Source organism: Notolepis coatsorum, assembly GCF_963971535.1.
Source record: "Notolepis coatsorum genome assembly, chromosome: 3".
NCBI classification, from domain to species: Eukaryota; Metazoa; Chordata; class Actinopteri; order Aulopiformes; family Paralepididae; genus Notolepis; species Notolepis coatsorum.
In genome coordinates this window covers 39,315,278-39,334,705 of record NC_140167.1, presented here as the reverse complement: position 1 = coordinate 39,334,705, position 19,428 = coordinate 39,315,278, and the positions used below count along the sequence as shown (strand labels likewise).

Sequence of the window (19,428 nt, the reverse complement as noted above, 5' to 3'; positions counted from 1 at the left end):
ACAATATATGCCAATACCGCTCAGTTTCGTGGTATATTATCCCGAGTAATAAGAGATATTAAAATAAATTCATACAAAAGTAATTAGCTTTTTTTGACCTAGAGGCCTCTGGGAAGTATATTTTTTAAAAACTCATTGAAAGCTCTGGATGTCCTCTTCAAAATGGCGTCAAAATTACTACAATTACCGACGGTCACTTTTTCAAAATGGCCGACTTTCACGATCACAACAGAAGAACGAAAACTAAAATCTAACTAATAACACTTTAACCTATTGGTAAACTAACATTGATGATAATATACATTATAACTGCTGTTGTGACATGGTTATGATGTTTATACTTGAATACGTTTGAAAAATTAAATGATAATTTTGTCAGTCTGTAGAGCTTGATTTATGACGTGATGTCATTTGCGGTCCGCCGGCGGACCGCACGTGCTAAATAGGTTAAGAACTGGAACAATGTGTGACATCTCACTCTACTTAAAACCCCAGAAGTAACTGCCCTCATATTGGAATTCTTCCAATTTGGGTCATAAGTGACTAAGCATCTCTAGTCTTGGGACTACTTCTTTCCTTGGAGCTCTGAAATCAACATGGCCTCTGTGGCATTTGACATCAAGAGAAGGGTTGGATCCCTTTGAGTCTACCTTAATGTAGCGAGAGTTGGAATGAAGCAGCTTCCTGACGACCAGCAGGAGGAAGTCCATATCCTCGTTGCGCTCATGGACCTGGACACACGGAGAGGAATTACAAGACTCAAGTTGTAAAGAACCACTGCTTAACCCAATCAGCCAGCCCATAGCTAGCCAGCCCAGTCCAATTACAATGTGAATCCCTACCCTCCGTCAAAACCGCTCTCAAAGAGCACCTACGGGTGGCTGCAATTAGAAACTGGCCCCGGTAAATATTTTTCTTACACAGTACCGTATATTTATGTCTTGCATGTCATACATGTCTTGATTAATTGAAAATGGAGGACCCATATGTAAAGAGGAAAGTATTTTTCTGGTCTTCATCCTCTTAGCAGTTGTTAGTATTGAGCCGTACTGTATTGTACCCATTCTGCAATCTGTTAACACTTTGATTGCCACTCACGAGTTTTCTCGGATTTATAATAGTTACGTTGAAAGCCACTCACGAGATTTCTGATATTTTTTTTTTTTTAGCGATCTGAAATCATATTGCATCACGCGAGCCTACCCTAGTCTACCCGAGAGCCGCCGGCGATCAGATGTGGAAAAAAGCGCCCCCTATCGTCTCCCAGATGACATAAGGGATTTTGGAATGGACTCAATGAAAATGGATGGGGGGAAAAATCCTGTACTCCACATTTTCCAGTCCACTGATGCAGCCGGGGTTACCACAGTTCATTATGGATCCTCTGAGCGCCGCGGATCATGAGTTCTACTGTATACACGTTAGATCTATACACTTATCGATTTTTTTAGAATGGTGATCAGGAATTGGAATATACCAGTTGGATACCATCTGATGTCAGGTAAGGAATCTATGTTATCAGTGTTAGGATAATCAGACTCTTTTTGATGAAGATATAAGCTGTTTTGTGAAATGTGCTCTATCGGTTTTACTGAAAAAACCATGAGGAAATGAAAACGGCTATCATCAGCGCGCGGCTCGAATGGGCGTGCGTGTACGTATAATATTGATCATCTAGCGTTTATTTGAAAACGATTCATAAATAGGCCGACAAATATCAACGTTCTGGAATATTCCAGTAAAAGACGATTATCACAGAATGGCCCAGAATGGGCTGTTGTTTACCTCAAAACGGGTGCTTTTCAAAATGCTCTCAAACGGAAATGAAGCGATAAAAAACCAATCTGCATTGACAGCACTGACTGGAAAATGATTCTTTGATAAGCGACGGGCAGATATAATTTAAAACATAGATTAGGCGATATTAACGTTAACGTTAAAGTGGATGGTGGCATTCAAGCACTAACTCTGGCGCCACCTGGTGGCACTGAAAGTGTTAATAAAGTTTTCAATCAATCTGTCTTATCGTGCATTTTCATCTGCACCTCATCTATGAAGATGTGGGAGTACTCTGTGAGGGTCTTGGCTCCGACCAGTTTCTGCAGTAGGACCCCTGTGGTCATGTAGATGAGTCGGGTGTGCTCAGTGGCCATCTTCTCCAGCCCAACCTGGAACACAAGACACAGAGTGAACAACGGTTGTGTTGTGCCAAAGCACAGACCATTCCAAGTCTCTTCAAATAGACTGCAAAGCGAAAGTTAGGAGGCGGCGAGAATGTAATGCAAAGTCAATGGGAAGAGGTGAATGGAGCGAATTTAAAAAGGTTTCAACTAGTGAGTGAAAGTCGCCTGGAGTGTTGAACCAAGTTCAAGTTCAAGTTCAAGTTCTTTAATAGTTGTCATACAGAAGTACAGAATACTTTCATACAAAATGCTTCTTACTGTTACGCTCCAGAGACTGTGCTAGACAAGATAGTATCAAATAACATAATAACATAATATAGCATGAATTTAGAAGAAGAAAATGAGGTCACAGTGTTCGGTATAGACATATGTACAATGTTCTGAGTTACCATATAATATACAATACACAATACTATGCAGTGTACTAATGTACAGTACTATCTAGTGCAAAGCAGAAATGGGATGAGGTACAATTTTAGGTACAATTTACAGTAAGGTGTACGAGTTGTAGTGCAATCCTTCATCCATAAATATAAAGTGTGGGGAGTGGGTGCTACAGTGTGTTTGTTTAAAGTGGGTGTGTGCTATAAGTGTGTGGAGTGGGTGCTACAGTGTGTTTGTTTAAAGTGAGTGTGTGCGTGTGGATGTGTGTGCTATGTGCGTTTGGTGGTTGTTGTTGTGTAGTGTTCATTCATTGTTCGTTTAGCAGCCTGATGGCCTGGGGATAGAAGCTTCTTCTGAGTCTTTCTGTGCTCGCCTTGAGACTCCTGTATCGCTTGCCTGACCGCAGCAGTTCAAAGAGGCAGTTGTTCGGGTGACTGGAGTCTTTAATGATTCTCTTAGCCTTGCCCTTGCAACGCTTGTAGTAAATGTTCTGGAGGGTGGGGAGCCCCCCTCCAATTGTGCGTTCGGCTGAACGTGTCACTCTTTGTAGTCTGCTTTGGTCTTGTGCAGTGCTATTCCCAAACCAGGAGGTGATGTTGCCGGTCAAGATGCTCTCTATTGTACATGAGTAGAAGTTCTTAAGGATCTTCTGGCTGACTTGGAACTTCCTTAGGCGCCTGAGGAAGTAGAGGCGTTGTCGTGCCTTCTTCACAACACTGTTAATGTGTGTGGTCCATGTCAAGTCCTCGGATATGTAGGCTCCGAGGTACTTAAAGCTGTTGACTCTCTCAACCGGTGCCCCGTCGATGCTGAGGGGGCTGTAGTCCTTGACCCCCGACCTCCTGAAGTCCACAATCATCTCCTTTGTTTTGCTGACGTTCAGGGAGAGGCTGTTTTCCTGGCACCATCCCGCCAGGACCTTGACCTCTTCCAGGTAGGCCCTCTCGTCGTTGGCAGAGATCAGGCCCACCACCACTGTGTCGTCAGCAAATTTGACGATTGTATTGCTACTCCGCTGAGCCACACAGTCGTGTGTGTACAGGGAGTAGAGGAGGGGACTCAGAACACAGCCCTGGGGGGCCCCTATGTTGAGGGTGATGGATGAGGAGGTGCAGTTGCCTGCTCTCACCACCTGGGGTCTGCCAGTCAGGAAGTCCAAGACCCACTGGCAGAGGTCATAGCCCAAGCCCAGGTCCCTGAGCTTGGCTATGAGTATGGAGGGGACTATGGTATTGAATGCCGAGCTGTAGTCGATGAATAGCATTCTCACATAGTTCCCCTGCCTCTTGTCCAGGTGTGAAAGAACCAAATCTCGTTATTGGCAATTAATGTGTTTAGACTGAATCGATACCACAGGGTTATGCTAATGAGGACCGTGCTACGTGGCACATATCTCAACACTTTCAATGCGCAAAACGACATAACACGTGTTATCAGCCCAATGCCTGAATGCCCACAACGACAATTAGCGTTTTATTTTTTTATTAGCGATCTGAATTCATATTTCATCAACCGAGTCTCCCGTTGGTACGCAGCCTCTGTAGGAGCTCAGATGTGAAAAAACCGCCCCCTATCGTCTCCCCGATGGTAATGCACCCTTTTGGAATGGACTCAATGAAAAATCCGGAATCCACATTTTACTTCTCAGGCATGTAACCCGAGCCGATCGGATTCATTGTGGAGCCTCAGAACAGCGTGGAATACATATACAGTATGTAGCGTTGGATCAATAAAAGCGATCGATTTTTGGAATGGCGATCAGGAATTGGAATGATCTTTTTGGAGAACATCTGATCTGAGGTAAGGAATCTATTTTACAAGTCTTGGGATATTCAGAGTTGTATTCGCTGAGATCTCAGCGTTCGCCCTATGTGTGATGTAGCTGTTAATCAGAGAATACATTTTTCAGATCGCCTATATAGCGTGCATACGTACACATATACTATCGATAATCTAGCGTTTATTTGAAAACGATTCATAAATAGGCAGAAAAATTTACAACGTTTTTGTGTATTCTAGAATATTCCAGTAAAGGGCGATTATCATGGAATATTTATATTTTCCTTGAAAACGAGGGCTTTTCAAAATGCTATAAAACGAAAATAAACCAATAAAAAAACAATCCGCTTCGACAATGTTGAAAATGAGTCATTGATAAGCGACGGGCAGATTAGACACATAGCCATAATTTAAAACATAGATTAGGCGTTATTAACGCTAACATTGAAGTGGATGGTGGGCATTCAAGCACTAAATCATGCACCCCCTGCTGGCACTGAAAGTGTTAACGTGTCTCCCCCAGTGTGTCTCCCCGGCAGCACATCATTCTCGTCCTCTGAGCCGCCGACTGTCTGGGACATCGTTTAGTCCTGCAGTGGCAGACAGGCAGAGGAGCGAACAGTTATAATTAGACGCATTGTTTCACACAGTGCCGCACAAATACAGCCAGACAGCCTGGTGCAGAAGCACTGAGGACCGTTCCTGTCCCCCTCTTCCTACACATGCATGTACACACATTTTATTCTTAGTCGTGACTTTTGTTTTTGACTACCTAAATGTTTACCGTTTACTGTGAGCGATCTGTAGTGCCGAATTTCCCTCGGGATAAATAAAGGATTTCTATTCTATTGTATTCTCGTTCTACACATGCATGTACACACCAACTCTTTCTACACATGCATGTACACTCTTTCTACACATGCATGTACACACCAACTCTTTCTACACATGCATGTACTGTACACACACACACACACACTCTTTCTACACGTGCATGTACACACTCACTCTTTCTACACATGCATGTACTGTTACACACACACATTCTGTGAGAGACGTCAAGTGTGCTTTTTGTACACAGCCTCATCTAGGGCGAATCGCTTCAGGTTCTGTGCTCATGTCAGTACACAACACTTTGTTACACAACACACACACAGAGAGAGAGGTCTAAGTACCCTGGCCGCGTCTAGTTTTTTACCAACAGATTTCCAGTTCCGCGTTCGCGTTCTGCGATCTGATTGGCCACTGACGTTTCCTGGTGCGATCCGATTGGCCACTGACGTTTCTGGTCATGTGACATGTGCGCCCAATCGCGTGACGCGCCCATTTCCACCTCGAACAGCCTGCAAACTACCTAACGCCTAGTTTATCACTGGTTAATCACTGGTTAAGGTTAGAGTTTGGAATCAGGGCTGGTGTTCCATCGCCCTGCTCTAAGACAAACTCTAACCTTAACCAACGTCGAAAGAGTGCCTAAGCTTAACCGGTGATAGAAACAGGCGTCACACGATTGGCGCGACCAGAAACGTCAGTGGCCAATCAGATCGCAGAACGCGAACGCAGAACTGGAAATCCGTTGGTAAAAGTAATCGGGCACGGGACTTCCGGTATGAGAGCAGACGGGTAACACACGTGCGATAGAGCTCCTGGTCAAATGAGTGAAAAAACAGATAAAAAAAGACCCGAAAAGTAATTAAAAAGGAAAATGCTCACGAGAAGTAAGGAAGAGACAACGATTGTGAAGGAAATAGAAATGGAGAACATACGAGAAGGAGAGAATTTGAAGAAACAGAATCCCCGAAGCGAAGCCGAGAAAAGCCAGGCGAAAGAAGGGGGAGGTACCGCTGAGGCAGACACGGGAATGCCAGGATGGGCCGTGATCATGCAGGCCGGGATACTGGAGAACATAACAGCGGCGATAAAACTGAACACGGACACGATAAGGAATGATATTGGGAAGCTACGGGAGGAATTGAAGAAGGAACAGGAGGACTTCAGAGGTGAAATGAATACAGAAATCAAAAGGGTGGAGGAGAAGATGGCGGAACAGGACAGAAACGTGACCGAGTTACAGACTAGGACGTCACACGCGGAGGAATGGAACACGGAGATACACGAGGTATTAACATGTGTGATTCAGAAACAAGAACAGATGGAGACAAAGATGTCGGACATGGAGGGGAGGTCACGGAGAAATAACATCAGAATATGGGGACTGAAAGAAGGAGTCGAAGGGGAATCGGTGACCCTATATGTGGAAAAGCTTATCAAAGAACAAATGAAGGAAACGGGACTGGAAAAAATGGAGATACAGAGGGCCCACAGGGCGTTGGCTCCGAGACCACAACCGGACAGACCTCCGAGGGCGGTGTTTATTAACTTTCTGAGATTCGAGGTTAAGGAATTGGTACTCAGAACCGCGTGGACCAAGAAGATTGAAATCGAAGGGAAAGGACTATCATTTGATCACGACTACTCGACAGCGGTAGCGATAACACGCAGGTCCTACGCGGGACTGAAGAAAACCCTGAAAGAAAACGGAATGAGATTCCAGTCACCCATGACCTCGCTAAGGATTCACTGGGAGGAAGGGGCGGCGATGTACGCGACGGCACGAGAAGCGGAGCGAGAGATGAGACTGCGAGGGATGAGGATGTCGGAGGACGGAGAAGGAAGGAGGCGGGAGGAACAGACGCGGAGCCTGCAGCAGAGATTGGAGGGAGCCCGCAGGTGGATCAGAGTGGGAGACCGAAACAGGAGGGAGGAGAGAGGAGGAGGCGGAGGTGAAACGTGACGGAGCGAGGACGGAGACGGATGAGGAGGCCAGACGGAGAGGAGGCGGGAGGAGGCGAACGGATGAGTACACGCACAAGAGATTGAAAAAACTATTCAAATAGAGACAAAGTATAGAAACTGAAATAACATATGCATAAGCACACATTCCCAGGTAGAGGCAGGATATAGAAATGAACGTAACGTATACATGGACACATAATACACAAGCTGATGGAGGAAATAAATGGAAATATAACTAGGTTTGATAGGCGAGACACAGAACATACTGAAACAGATATATAGACACATGCTGTGAGTAACACAGTTGGGAGGGATTAAGGGGATAAATGGACATCACAAAGAAAATAGAGAGGAAAAGAAAATAATAAGGGGTACACGGGAGACACCGCACACGGATATGGGGGAAGGAGGGACAATGAAACATATGAGTCACATTGAGAGGGACCAAGAAAAGAGGGTCTTTGATCAAAAGGAAGGACGGAGCGCTTTTGACCAGGAGCTCGAAAGCAAAAAAAAAAAACAGTAAGAAAGCTGGACAAATATGACGAGCGATTGGGGGCAAGGGTTTCAAACCCCCAAGCCGTCAGGAGGGGGCCCCTCGTTAGGAGGGCAATTACCCCTCACCCACCAGCAGGGGACAGGGGGGGACACAGGGACCCCCCGAACGCCTTGGGAGCACTTTATGTAAAGTTTATGTTTTTTTATTTATGTTAATCACTATATGTATTCGGTGAAGAGAGCGGAGGCTCCAACCGGAGGGGGGAATGAGTGTGACATGGGGGGGACTGACAGACGAAAGAAGAAGAAAGATGACAAGGGTTAAAGGTATACAAATTATGTCGTTAAACGTTAATGGAATGAATAATGCGATAAAAAGGGGCAAAGTGATGTTGAAATGTAAAAAAAGTGAGATGGAAGTGATTTTTCTGCAGGAGACACATTTGGTAGCACAGGGTCATGAGAAACTGAAGAGATTTGGATATGAAAATGCATACTATAGTTCCTTTGAACAAAACCCGAGGAGAGGAGTAATCACGTTAATCAAAAACAGTCAAATTTGAATTGATCAAGGAAGTAAGAGACAAGGAGGGAAGGTTTGTTCTGGTGAAGGGGAAAATGGAGGGCCAAATGGTTACGTTAGTAAATGTTTATGCACCCCCAGAGAGTGAGAGGGATTTATATGAGACCATTTTTGACATGATAGTGTTGGAACTAGAAGGGATATTGATATGTACGGGAGATTTTAACGTAGTACTGAATCACGACCTAGACCCCACGAGTACTAGAAAAGGACGGGCGCCCATCAGTAGATATATGAATATTCAGATGACGGAAATGGGAATTACAGACGTTTGGAGGGAGATGCACGCCATGGACAGGGAATACACACATTACTCACACCCACACGTGACATATGCGAGAATAGACTACTTTTTGATGACGACGGGGGACAGTTACAGGGCACGGGAGAGCAGTATAGGAGTAGCGGACATATCGGATCACAGTGCCATATATCTGACAGTAGATCTAGAAGGGAGACGGAGGAACACGATTTGGAGACTAAATGTAGGAATATTAAATAACAAAGGGGTGGTGAGTCAGATCAAGGAGGAGATAGCCAGATATAAGGAAGAAAATGACAACGGGGCGGTAGACCCGAACATTCTATGGGACACACTGAAGGTAGTGATAAGGGGGAAATTGATGGAAAAAACAGCAATGCTGAAGAAGGCCAGAACGGAGACATATCACAATCTGATAGGGAAGCTGAAGAAGCTAGAGGGGAGACACCAGATATCAAAAGAACAGGAAACGCTCGGAGAAATCAAAGAAGTAAAGGCCAGGATAAATAGGGAATTATTGACGGAAATAGAAAAGAAAGCGAGGTTCATGAAACAAACGTACTATGAAGGGGGACCAAAAGCGACCAGACTGTTGGCTAGGAGAATTAGAACGCAACAGAAGTTGAACACGATACACACAATAAGGGATACAAAGACTAATGAAATATTGAGGGACCCAGCTGAAATAGAGAGGACATTTAGAGAATACTATGAGAAATTATACACACAGCCAAAAGCAGCGGGAGAAGAGGAAATAGAAACATATCTGGAGAAGCTAGAGTTACCATCGATAGGGAAAGAACAGAATGAAGAATTAAATAAAATAATTACGGAACAAGAACTGGAAGATGCAATTAGTAGAGCTAAAAACAACAAGTCTCCGGGGAGCGACGGATTCCCATCGGAATTCTACAAGACATTTAGAACTGAATTAGCACCCATGTTAGGGGCGGCGTTCAGACACACGATGGAAGAGGGGAAAATGCCCCCCTCGTGGAAGGAAGCCATAATCACCACGATACCGAAGGAAGGGAAGGATAGGGAATTATGTAGTAGTTTCAGACCTGTGTCCATACTCAACGTAGATTACAAGATGTATACATCGATAATATCAAAAAGATTTGAGACGTTTATGCCAGACATTATAGATGAAGATCAAACTGGATTTATTAAAGGGAGACAGACACAGGACAACGTGAGAAAGACATTACACATAGTAGAGGAGATAAAAAAACAAGGGGGTAGCGCGGTACTGATTAGCCTAGATGCAGAAAAAGCGTTCGACAGTGTGAGCTGGACATTTTTATATAAAACATTGATGAGGTTCGGACTGAACGAGAGGGCGATGAAGATGATCAAGGCACTATATCAAGAACCGACAGCGAGGGTTAAGGTGAATGGCAGCTTGACGGATAGAATCAGATTAGAGAGGGCTACCAGACAGGGATGTTGTCTCTCACCGACGCTCTTCGCCGTTTTCATAGAACCACTGGCACAACTGATCAGACAGACCGAGGACATCAAGGGAGTAAGGATAAAGGGAACGGAATATAAACTAGGCCTATTTGCAGACGACGTGATAGTATACATGAGGCAACCAGAAAAGAGCTTCCCGGCACTGATGGATCTACTGAAGGAATATGGCCACTACTCAGGATACAAACTAAACGTGACAAAGACACAGACCTTAGCATGGAACTATTCTCCAACGACGGAAATTAGAGAACAGTACGGGATAAGATGGGACATGGACAAGATTAAATACTTAGGGGTGAACATCACGAGAGGGGTGGAGAAACTGTTTGAGGCGAATTATACACAGATAAATCAGAACATAAAGAGAGACCTAGAGAGATGGACAGTAATGCCCTTGGACTTAAATTCAAGAATAGAGGTCATTAAAATGAACATACTATCAAGGTTACTGTACCTATTCCAGTCACTACCCATACAAATACCACAGAATCAATTCAGGGAGTGGGACAGACTGATATCGAGGTTCATATGGGCGGGGAGAAGACCACGGGTCAGATATAAAACACTACAACTACCAAAGGAAGAGGGAGGGATGGCAGTACCCAGCCTACAAGATTATTACTATGCAGCACAACTGAGAGCAGTGACGTGCTGGTGTAACGACAGATATGAGGCAAGATGGAAAGACATTGAAAAAGAAGGGGAGGCATACAAGGTACAAGCTCTGGTGGGGGATAGGGGACTATTTAAAGAAAAAGAGGGACTATTAGATCCAATCACCAAATGCACCTTGACCATATGGAACAGAGTAGTAAAAACACACAAATTGGAGAAGCAGTCAGGGGTCCTGAGATGGGTAGCACATGACAAGAGATTCAAACCAGGGAGGTTAGACCATGGATTCAGAAGGTGGGAGAGGGGGGGGGCAACAGCAATATGCAAAATGATAGAGAAGGGAGAAATGCAGACACTACAAAAATTAAAGGAGAAATTTGGACTAGAAAACAGGGACCACTTCAGATATCTACAGGTTAGAGACTACTACAACAAAGAAATAAGGGGGGCCAAAGATGAGGAACAGAATGGAATAATAAAGATGATAGTATGGGCATACGAAGGGGGGCAAGGAAGAGTAATATCAGCAATATACCGGGCTATAATGACCAGCAAGGGACACACAACCGATTATATAAGGGAGAAATGGGAGAGAGAACTAGAGATAGGAATAACAGGGAAGGAATGGGGGAACATATGTGAGGTACAACATTCAACAACAGGATCGAGAATATGGAAAGAATTTGGATGGAAAAACATAATCAGATTCTTTATAACCCCAGAGCTGAAGGGAAAATATGCACCAACACAAAAAGCATGCTGGAGGATGTGTGGGAAGGAGGGGGCAAATCACACGCACATATTCTGGGGATGTCAGAAGCTGAAGGGGTATTGGGAGGAGATAGGGGAAGCAATGATCAGAATATTAGGATACGGGCTACCACAAACAGGACTGGTGCTTTACTTAGGAGACCTGACACACGAGGGAATACAAGGGGGGGACAAATATTTAATAAAGATGTTGATAGCGGCCAGAAAAGCAATAACGAGACTGTGGTACAAGGAAGACCCACCGACAATAGCAAAATGGGTAGGAATAGTGGAAGAAATACAGGATATGGAAAGGATAACACACATGCTGAGGTTACAGGAAGAGAAATTTGGGGAAAGATGGGGAAAGTGGGAGGATTATAAAAGGAACGAGAACGACATCACAGAGGAAGAACCAAATGCAACACAAGAGAGCGAAGGGTAAAGGAGGAAAGATGTTCAAGCAGGGTCTATGAACCCATGTCACACACCTGTACTTTAGTTAATATTTTCTATTTTGTTTTTGGGATATTACAAGTGCTGAATGCTTTTATACCTTATTATTTATGTCTGTTTAACGGTGTGATATTAAATATTCAGGGATGAGGTGGTTTGTGTAGGGGTGAACCAAAAGGCAAAGTGAAAGTTAATAAACAAGAGAAAAAAAAAAGAAAGGACGAAGGAGAAGGGAAGAAAGAAGCTCAAGGAGGGTCTCTGGACCCAGATCACACATACAAACCGTAGTCAGGATTTATCGTCTTTGAGTAGGAATTACCTGTTTATGCCTGTTTAAGGGAGATACACAATCAACCTTTATATCAAATACCTAGAAAACAACAGTAGGGGAACCAGACAACTAACCATGTGATACCCATGTAAATATTTATGTGCACTGTTTTTTCTTTTTGTTTTTATTGTGATGCTAGTTTCTTCATTTTTTATTATTTATTTTTTGTAAGTGCTGTCTGTCTAAATAACTGTTAATAAAAAATGTAAGTTTAAAAAAAAAAAAAAAAATCTGGCACCCTGGCCTTCCCTCTCTGTTGGGAGCCAAAAATGGATTTAGAGATTCAAATGACCTTGCCCGTTTCTTTTTGGTATATCTCAAATTAAAAGAACACTTTTTTTTTATAACTTTTTCTCCCATCCCAATTCTCCGCTCGGCTGTCTTGAATGTTGCTCGCATATGCCCCCCACTGGCCGGTTGTAGGGAGGATAGAAGCCTTGCATCACGTGTCCCCTCCGATACATGAGGAGGCAGCCCGTCACATCTTTTCACCTGCCAGCACGGACTCATTGGCGAGGTGTAACGTGTGGGAGGCTCACACTACCCCCGCCATTTCCTGTCTCTGCTGTGCAGGCATCCCCCAACCGACATGTAAGAGTCGCTGTCCACAACGTCCAGATTACCACCCATCGACGTCCACCTGATAACTCTGCCAATTGAGTTAGTATGACGGCCGGCCCAAGCCGGAGGCAACGCCGACAGCGGGATTCGAACCCGGTGTCTTTTGTGTTGCTGACGAGCGCAATGTCCGCTGCGCCACCCAGCCGCCTAATAACATTTTCTCTTTCTTTGTATATGACCTAGAAATTCAGTGCTCGTCAGGCTCAAATACCAAAATGAATGGTATAATAATTGGGAGAAAAATTAACACTATCCCATAAATATAGCACGGCTCCAGTCTGTCTGTGTGTATGTATGTGTGTGTGTGTGTGTGTGTAGCGTCTTTCCCCCCGTGGCCATGTGCGTTCTCAAATATATATATATTTTTTTTAAAGAATCTCTGCCTTTGATTGGCTCTAACACATGGATTCTGCAAAGACCAGCCCCGATCTGCCTCTGATTGGCTTGGATCATCACCCTGAAATTCGTATTCGCTGAATGACTAAACAAGGCTAAACAAAATAAGCATCAACTTTCCGAATTGAAACGATAAAGCACATCGTCCGATACTGGTTTGTTTCATAATACAACGTTTCCGAATGGAACTTTGGATTAAACAAAGTGTATGCAGTGATGCTTTCCCAGCGGAACACAAGCTGCTTAACGTTACACAGGTATGTTATGCACGTTAATTAAGCTATGTAACGTTAGAGTGCAGCTAACAATAAGATAGCAGGAGCAGTCAGCCAACAAAAGTTGTTTCAACAAATGTATTCACAAAATGGATTATCATTCAAATGTTATTGAAGCCTCCCGTGACCAGTAAGTAGGGGTGGACGGTATGGTCTAAAATGTATATCACGGTATAATTTGAAGCATAGACGGTAACGGTATATATCACGGTATCAGTGTTTCTGTTAGAATAATTTTTTTTGCCTGATAGGCAGGCTATATAAAGAATGACATCCTCAAGGCATGTAGATTTATAATATTTTAACTTAAAACTAGGCTACTTTTGCGTATAAAGTCATTATATTTCAAATAAAATAAGTCCCGAGTCAAGACTCCTGCTCCAATTGCAAACAGCGGGGCTGGATGCTGGATTTTGCTAGAAGTATATGTAGCTGCAGAGCCGCAGAGCCAGGGGCTCTTTCAGGTCTGGTCACAGGCCCGCTCAACAGCGCCCCCCCACCCAACGGCTGAATTGCCAATGGCTGAATTGGAGTATTGCACAGTGCAATACTCCAATTCAGCCATTGGCAATTCAGCCGTTGGGTGGGGGGGCGCTGTTTGACGGGCCTGTGACCAGACCTGAAAGAACCCCTGGCTCTGCGGCTCTGCAGCTGCATGCTATTCGCAGATCCACTGCTGCAGCAGTCCTCCCGCTGCAGCCGTCGTTATCATAACACTACAGTTGTGGAATAATTTACCTGAATACATCAAACTGAGTAAACATATGGCACAATTTAAAAAGCAGCTTGAAAAACACATTAGAGAAATACAGAAATGAGTAGTATGTAGTGTTGTATTGTATTGTATTTACTGCTGTCAAGCAAATCAAGTTTTTCTTTTTGTATTATAAGTAAAAGTATATTCTATAATGTATTATACTAAATTATGTTGTATCTAGTCAAATTAATGGAAGAACAAATGTAAATGTAAGGGGGTAGGGATCAATAAGCTTAGCTTCCCTCTACTCCTTTTTTGAACATGTCAACTAACTAAATACATTGCTCTTGACTTTGTTTATAATATTTTTTTATTTGTATTATTATGATAATATAATTTGACGGAGCTAGATACTGTGATTTGTTTGGAGGAATATGGAGAATACATGTTCAAAAATAAACGTTTTCATTCATTCGTATATTAAAAAAAAAAAAAAAAAAAAAAGTACGCTGGAGTGAGGCGCGGACGGAAGTGGCCATTTTTTTAAATTAAATACCAAAGGGAGGTGTAGTGGTTACATGATTGCTGTTTCCGGCCGGTCCACCATCTTGAAAACACAATGTATTTGCCCATTGCCAATTTCTAAATCGTCTCGTTTAAAACAAATAAAGCATCAACATTTGCATGGTGTACCATTCTGTGCATATTCATCCACAATCTATAGCTCAACATGAAAATATTCGCAATTAATTATAAAAAAGAATCGTTAGTGATAGAAGGGAACTCATTTTGTGCAAAAATGGAAAGCTTTCCAATGTTCATGAGGTAGAATTGTTACAATAGCCGATAATCCATTTTCCCAATGATAAATCCCTATACGGGTGGACCTAGCGGGCGGTCCAAAGTGACGTCAGACTACACCTCCCTATTTAGGAGCAAATTGTTTGCATGATTAAAAACGATGGTTCGAACATCCGTTTGAAAAAGCCTGGCGAATGTTCGAATCCCAAAAACAGGCTTGGGGACAGCTCTAACGAGCTGAGCTGAATGTGTTAAAATAGACATAAAAAAGTGAAGGATTGGACTTTCTGCGCTAACTGTAATACAAGGTTATTTTTTACAATAATTTACATAACATCTTAACACTTGTGAGTGCCAGCAGGGGGCACACGATTTAGCGCTTGAGTGCCAACGCTCTATTCAATGACTTGCTTGCAGTCAACATTGTCGAAACGGATTTTCTTTATTTTATCGGTACATTTCCATTTTATACCATTTTGAAAAACGTTCGTTTTTGGAAATTTCCAGAAAAAAGGTGATTCTGCAGGAATCGCCCTTTACTGGAATACACAAAAAACTGTCATTTTTCGGCCTATTTATTAATCGTTTTCAAATAAACGCTAGATTATCGATAGTATATGTGTACTTATGCACGCTAGAGAAGCGGGCTGAAAAATCGATTATCTTATTTCCTGATCAGCGCACACACACAACGTTACTGTTCTACAACAAAACACAATAACAAAATGGATGTCTTCTTACCACTGGTAAGTGGAGATGACGCTGTCGGTTTCAACCGGGTGACGATCCACACTTTTTCGGCGACTACGACGGAACCGATCGTCCTCCGGTACCGTTTCAGATCCAGAAAAATTCAAGGTTGAGTAAAATTCCCAGAAACACAAGCTGCTGTATCGCCTCGCCATTGTCCACTACAGATTCTCTCTCGTCCCTGCTCCCTGGTGGCGTGCGTGTGTCTCAATCAACGTATCTCTCGTCTCTTCCACAGACCACTACCATGATCACGTGAGATCGGGGCCCCTTTTATAGTCTTGTCACTTGCTTTCGTTTGAAAATGATCACATGAATTACGGTTTCCCTCCGAGTTGGGAGTCCTGTTCGGGACTGTCCGGTAGCTCAAGAGAGCGCCATCTAGCATAAACCACTGAGAAGACCATAAGACGCATATATGCAACATTGGCAGTTAAGTGTTGGATTTCAAAAGACACATATTTGCGTCTATGGCGTCTATTTATTTGCCAATGCGTTTCTATATTTGCGTCTATTTACGCCAATGTGTTAACGTAAAACGTATATAATGGGATTTTGCTTAAGAGTCCTTATTAACACTTTGGCTGCCATGGGTTAAATTCATTATCAACCGTAGGTTGCCGGCTCTATTTGTCTATAGAGAAAGTCCCCTTCTTTGCAGGGCTATAACTTTTTAAATTCTATTGCTACATTGCCATTATTAGGGCCCATTCAAAGTCCTATATATTGTTCATTGTGTAGCAACGTTAAACTTTTTCATTCACATATTCATAGTAAAGTATGGTCTAATGTATAAGTATGTTTTCATCTCTTTCTGCAGCTTTCTCCAGAACGTGATCTATAGCCCCAAATACATTATACTGATGATGCAATACAGTTTTATGGCAATCAGCGCGATATAAAAAATTCCAACTAGACGTACTTCTAGAAGTTACTACACGTCATCTGATGTTGACCGGATGGGCTAGGGGGCGTTTATAATTCCGTGGGCAGCGTTATACCAATCATCTAATGTGGGTCAAATGTTGATAATAGCAGTTAGTATTACACGCTAAAACTCACCCCAGTCTCCGCGCGCCGTTGGGCGATCATCGTAGAGTAGAAATTTTATCATTATGGGATGTAGATTTACCCGGTCCATCTCCAGCTTGTATAATGGTATATACGTCCAAATCATGTTGTTTATCGAGTTATTGGCAATCGATCGCTATGTAGTGTGACGAGCCAGAGTCCCGGGACATGTACAGAGTGCCCGGAAGTAATACGGCCGTCCAGCACAACCTCTACGGCACTTCCTGTTAAGCGATTGCGCCGATCGGCCACCAGATGGCGCTCCTGAACCGCCAGAGAGCTCAGTGGGTCCTCCTGGTGGATCTCAGGCCAGCGGAGGGGACATATGAATCCGATCCCAGATTTTTGAAATATTGATATTAAAGACGCTGTAAAGCGTCTTCGGCAACTTGAGCATGGCCGGGAATGACGTGTTTAAGCGTTTCCCGGCACCCAAAGTGTTAACTAAGGTCTACTGTCTGTGACCATCTCAAAATTGTATCCAATCTCACAATCTCATTTTTGGATTCATTGGTCCTTTTCTATCAGATATTATAGCATTTAAAAGCTCAATATTGGCAAATAATTACACCAATATGGCCCATGTACACAGTGTCTTTTGCAGATCTACTAAATCAGGTGCGCTAGGATTCTAAACCAACCTGATATCCCACCAGACTACCCAGGGTACAGTTGCGCTCTCTGGCAACCCATCGGGCGATGCTGATGGCACCGATCTTGCGCGGCTGGGTGACCACAATGTTGCAGGGGGCATTCTTCTCATTGTAGTGGTCCAAGATGAACTGGGGCAGCTGGGTAGTCTTGCCACTGCCTGTCGCTCCACGGATAATCACCACAGAGTTGTTCTCTATCAGAGATATGAGCTGGAAACACACACAATGAACACTTCCAGTAGACAAAAGAAAAACAGATAATAAGAGCCAAAAAAAGGAGAAGAGATAAAAATTGCAGAATTAATGGATTTGCTAGCTAAACTAAGCTCCTTTCTGACAGGGATTGTCAACGCAACGTAAATGGCATCGTTAGATGATGCATCTGAAAATCCACTACTACTAAACAGACTTCTGAAGGTGAAAAACATTCAGACTAAGGCTCCTAGGCTTTTTGTGCTGGTGGCTCCATCACATTATATCATACTCATGGAAGAGAAGCGTTATAACCCGAGGACCTGATGTCCATTTCTGTACAACTCCTGACATGCCAGCGTTTCCCTACACATTTGTATGTTTATTGGGGTGATAGGGTGGTAGGATAGCATGTTTACTTGTCAGGGTAGTTTGGGGTGATGGGGTGGTAGTTTGGGGTGATGGGGTGTCAGGATAGCATGTTTATTTGTGGGGGTAGTTTGGGGTGATGGGGTGGTAGTTTGGGGTGATGGCGTGGCAGGATAGCAGTGGGGGAAAGGCTGTTTATGTGCAGCGTTGTTAATATCTTATTGGGTTGGAACAACAATATTCGTGGTGGGTCTGTCTGATATTATGGTTGGCTGCCAGAAATAGATTCATGTATGGAGGAAGCGCCGACATTACAGAGAAAACCAACAGAATACTTCATGACTGCGTAATGTTCCATGCATACGTTTTCAGTACATATGGATCCTCCATTTTACCTCCTGCCTGTTTTTAGTGATGGGCAAACTGGGGTAATCATAGCTGCCCAGTCGAGGGGGAGGAGCACCTGAAGAAAATAACAAATAAATAAAAAGTTAATGTCAGTGGCTCCATTTGTTCATCTGGTCTGTAGAAAAAGGAACATAATCTATTACTCACTCCCCAGGATTTCTGCTCTTTTTGTCTTCCCTTCTGAGCTCTGATCAGCAGGCCCTGCTGCTGGGCTATAGGTCAAAACAAAAAGGGTCAAATGGATGTGTCACTTTAAAGAATGACAATATATATATGGCAATATATTAAAAGGTGCTATAGATAACATTCAGACAGTAGATGTCATACTAGATCACCAGCATATAATTTATCCAATCATGGGAAGTAGGGAGGGGAGGGGATACATGCACACAACATGTAAACATGATTCATTTTGGACCGGCCAAAATCTTTTAAATGATAAATTCATTACTCAATATTCTTTGGGGGAGAAACGCAATACTTTTATTCCACACCTTTCTAAAAAGCTCTGTGGAGGTATTATTAATATTATTTTAATTACTCTACAAATAATGTATGTAATGTTAAATGTTATCTATAGCACCTTTAATTAATTATTTTAAAAGCAGATGCTAACTAAATAACCGCCCTAGATTGACTGTCCCTCCAGTCACATCCTGCTTATCACGTCACCAAACCAATGCCTTCTCCACAGCGGTTCATAGGTGAAGAATGCAGTCCGACAACGACTCCGCTTCCATCTCAGCATGATGCTTAGTCAATGGTCACCATGAGCCACTGTGAGCAAATAACGAGCACCACCAATAACTTGCCTCTCAAGAGCACTTGTACTCAACACCTCGTGAATTCCGAATGTATTCTTGTGAAAACACAGGCCCCCTCCGCCCCATGCCACATTAACCCTGTACTCTTCATATGAACTCTTAGTTTCTGCTCTCTTCCCTAAGTATGTCCCTCATCTTCTCCCCTGGCCGTCCTAGCCAGGCCTCGGGCTCTGTGGCAGGGAGAGAACATTCCCAGTTGTCTCAGTTCTCTCTCAAGGCGAGGGGAGGGCTTTATCAGCACAGCAGGCAGACACGCTG

General features: G+C 43.3%; 1 protein-coding gene across 1 annotated transcript in view; it reads right to left on the bottom strand.

Moving 5' to 3' along the window:
• Positions 1-19,428, bottom strand: part of tdrd9 (tudor domain containing 9) — a gene marked incomplete at both ends in the record, with an annotated part of 174,432 nt that overhangs the window by 154,464 nt on the left and 540 nt on the right. Inside the window, 5 exons of the mRNA XM_084311176.1 lie at positions 651-731; positions 2,046-2,168; positions 17,366-17,587; positions 18,334-18,401; positions 18,490-18,558. Of these exons, the coding sequence (XP_084167302.1) occupies positions 651-731; positions 2,046-2,168; positions 17,366-17,587; positions 18,334-18,401; positions 18,490-18,558 (563 nt within the window). The remainder of the gene's footprint in view (positions 1-650; positions 732-2,045; positions 2,169-17,365; positions 17,588-18,333; positions 18,402-18,489; positions 18,559-19,428) is intronic.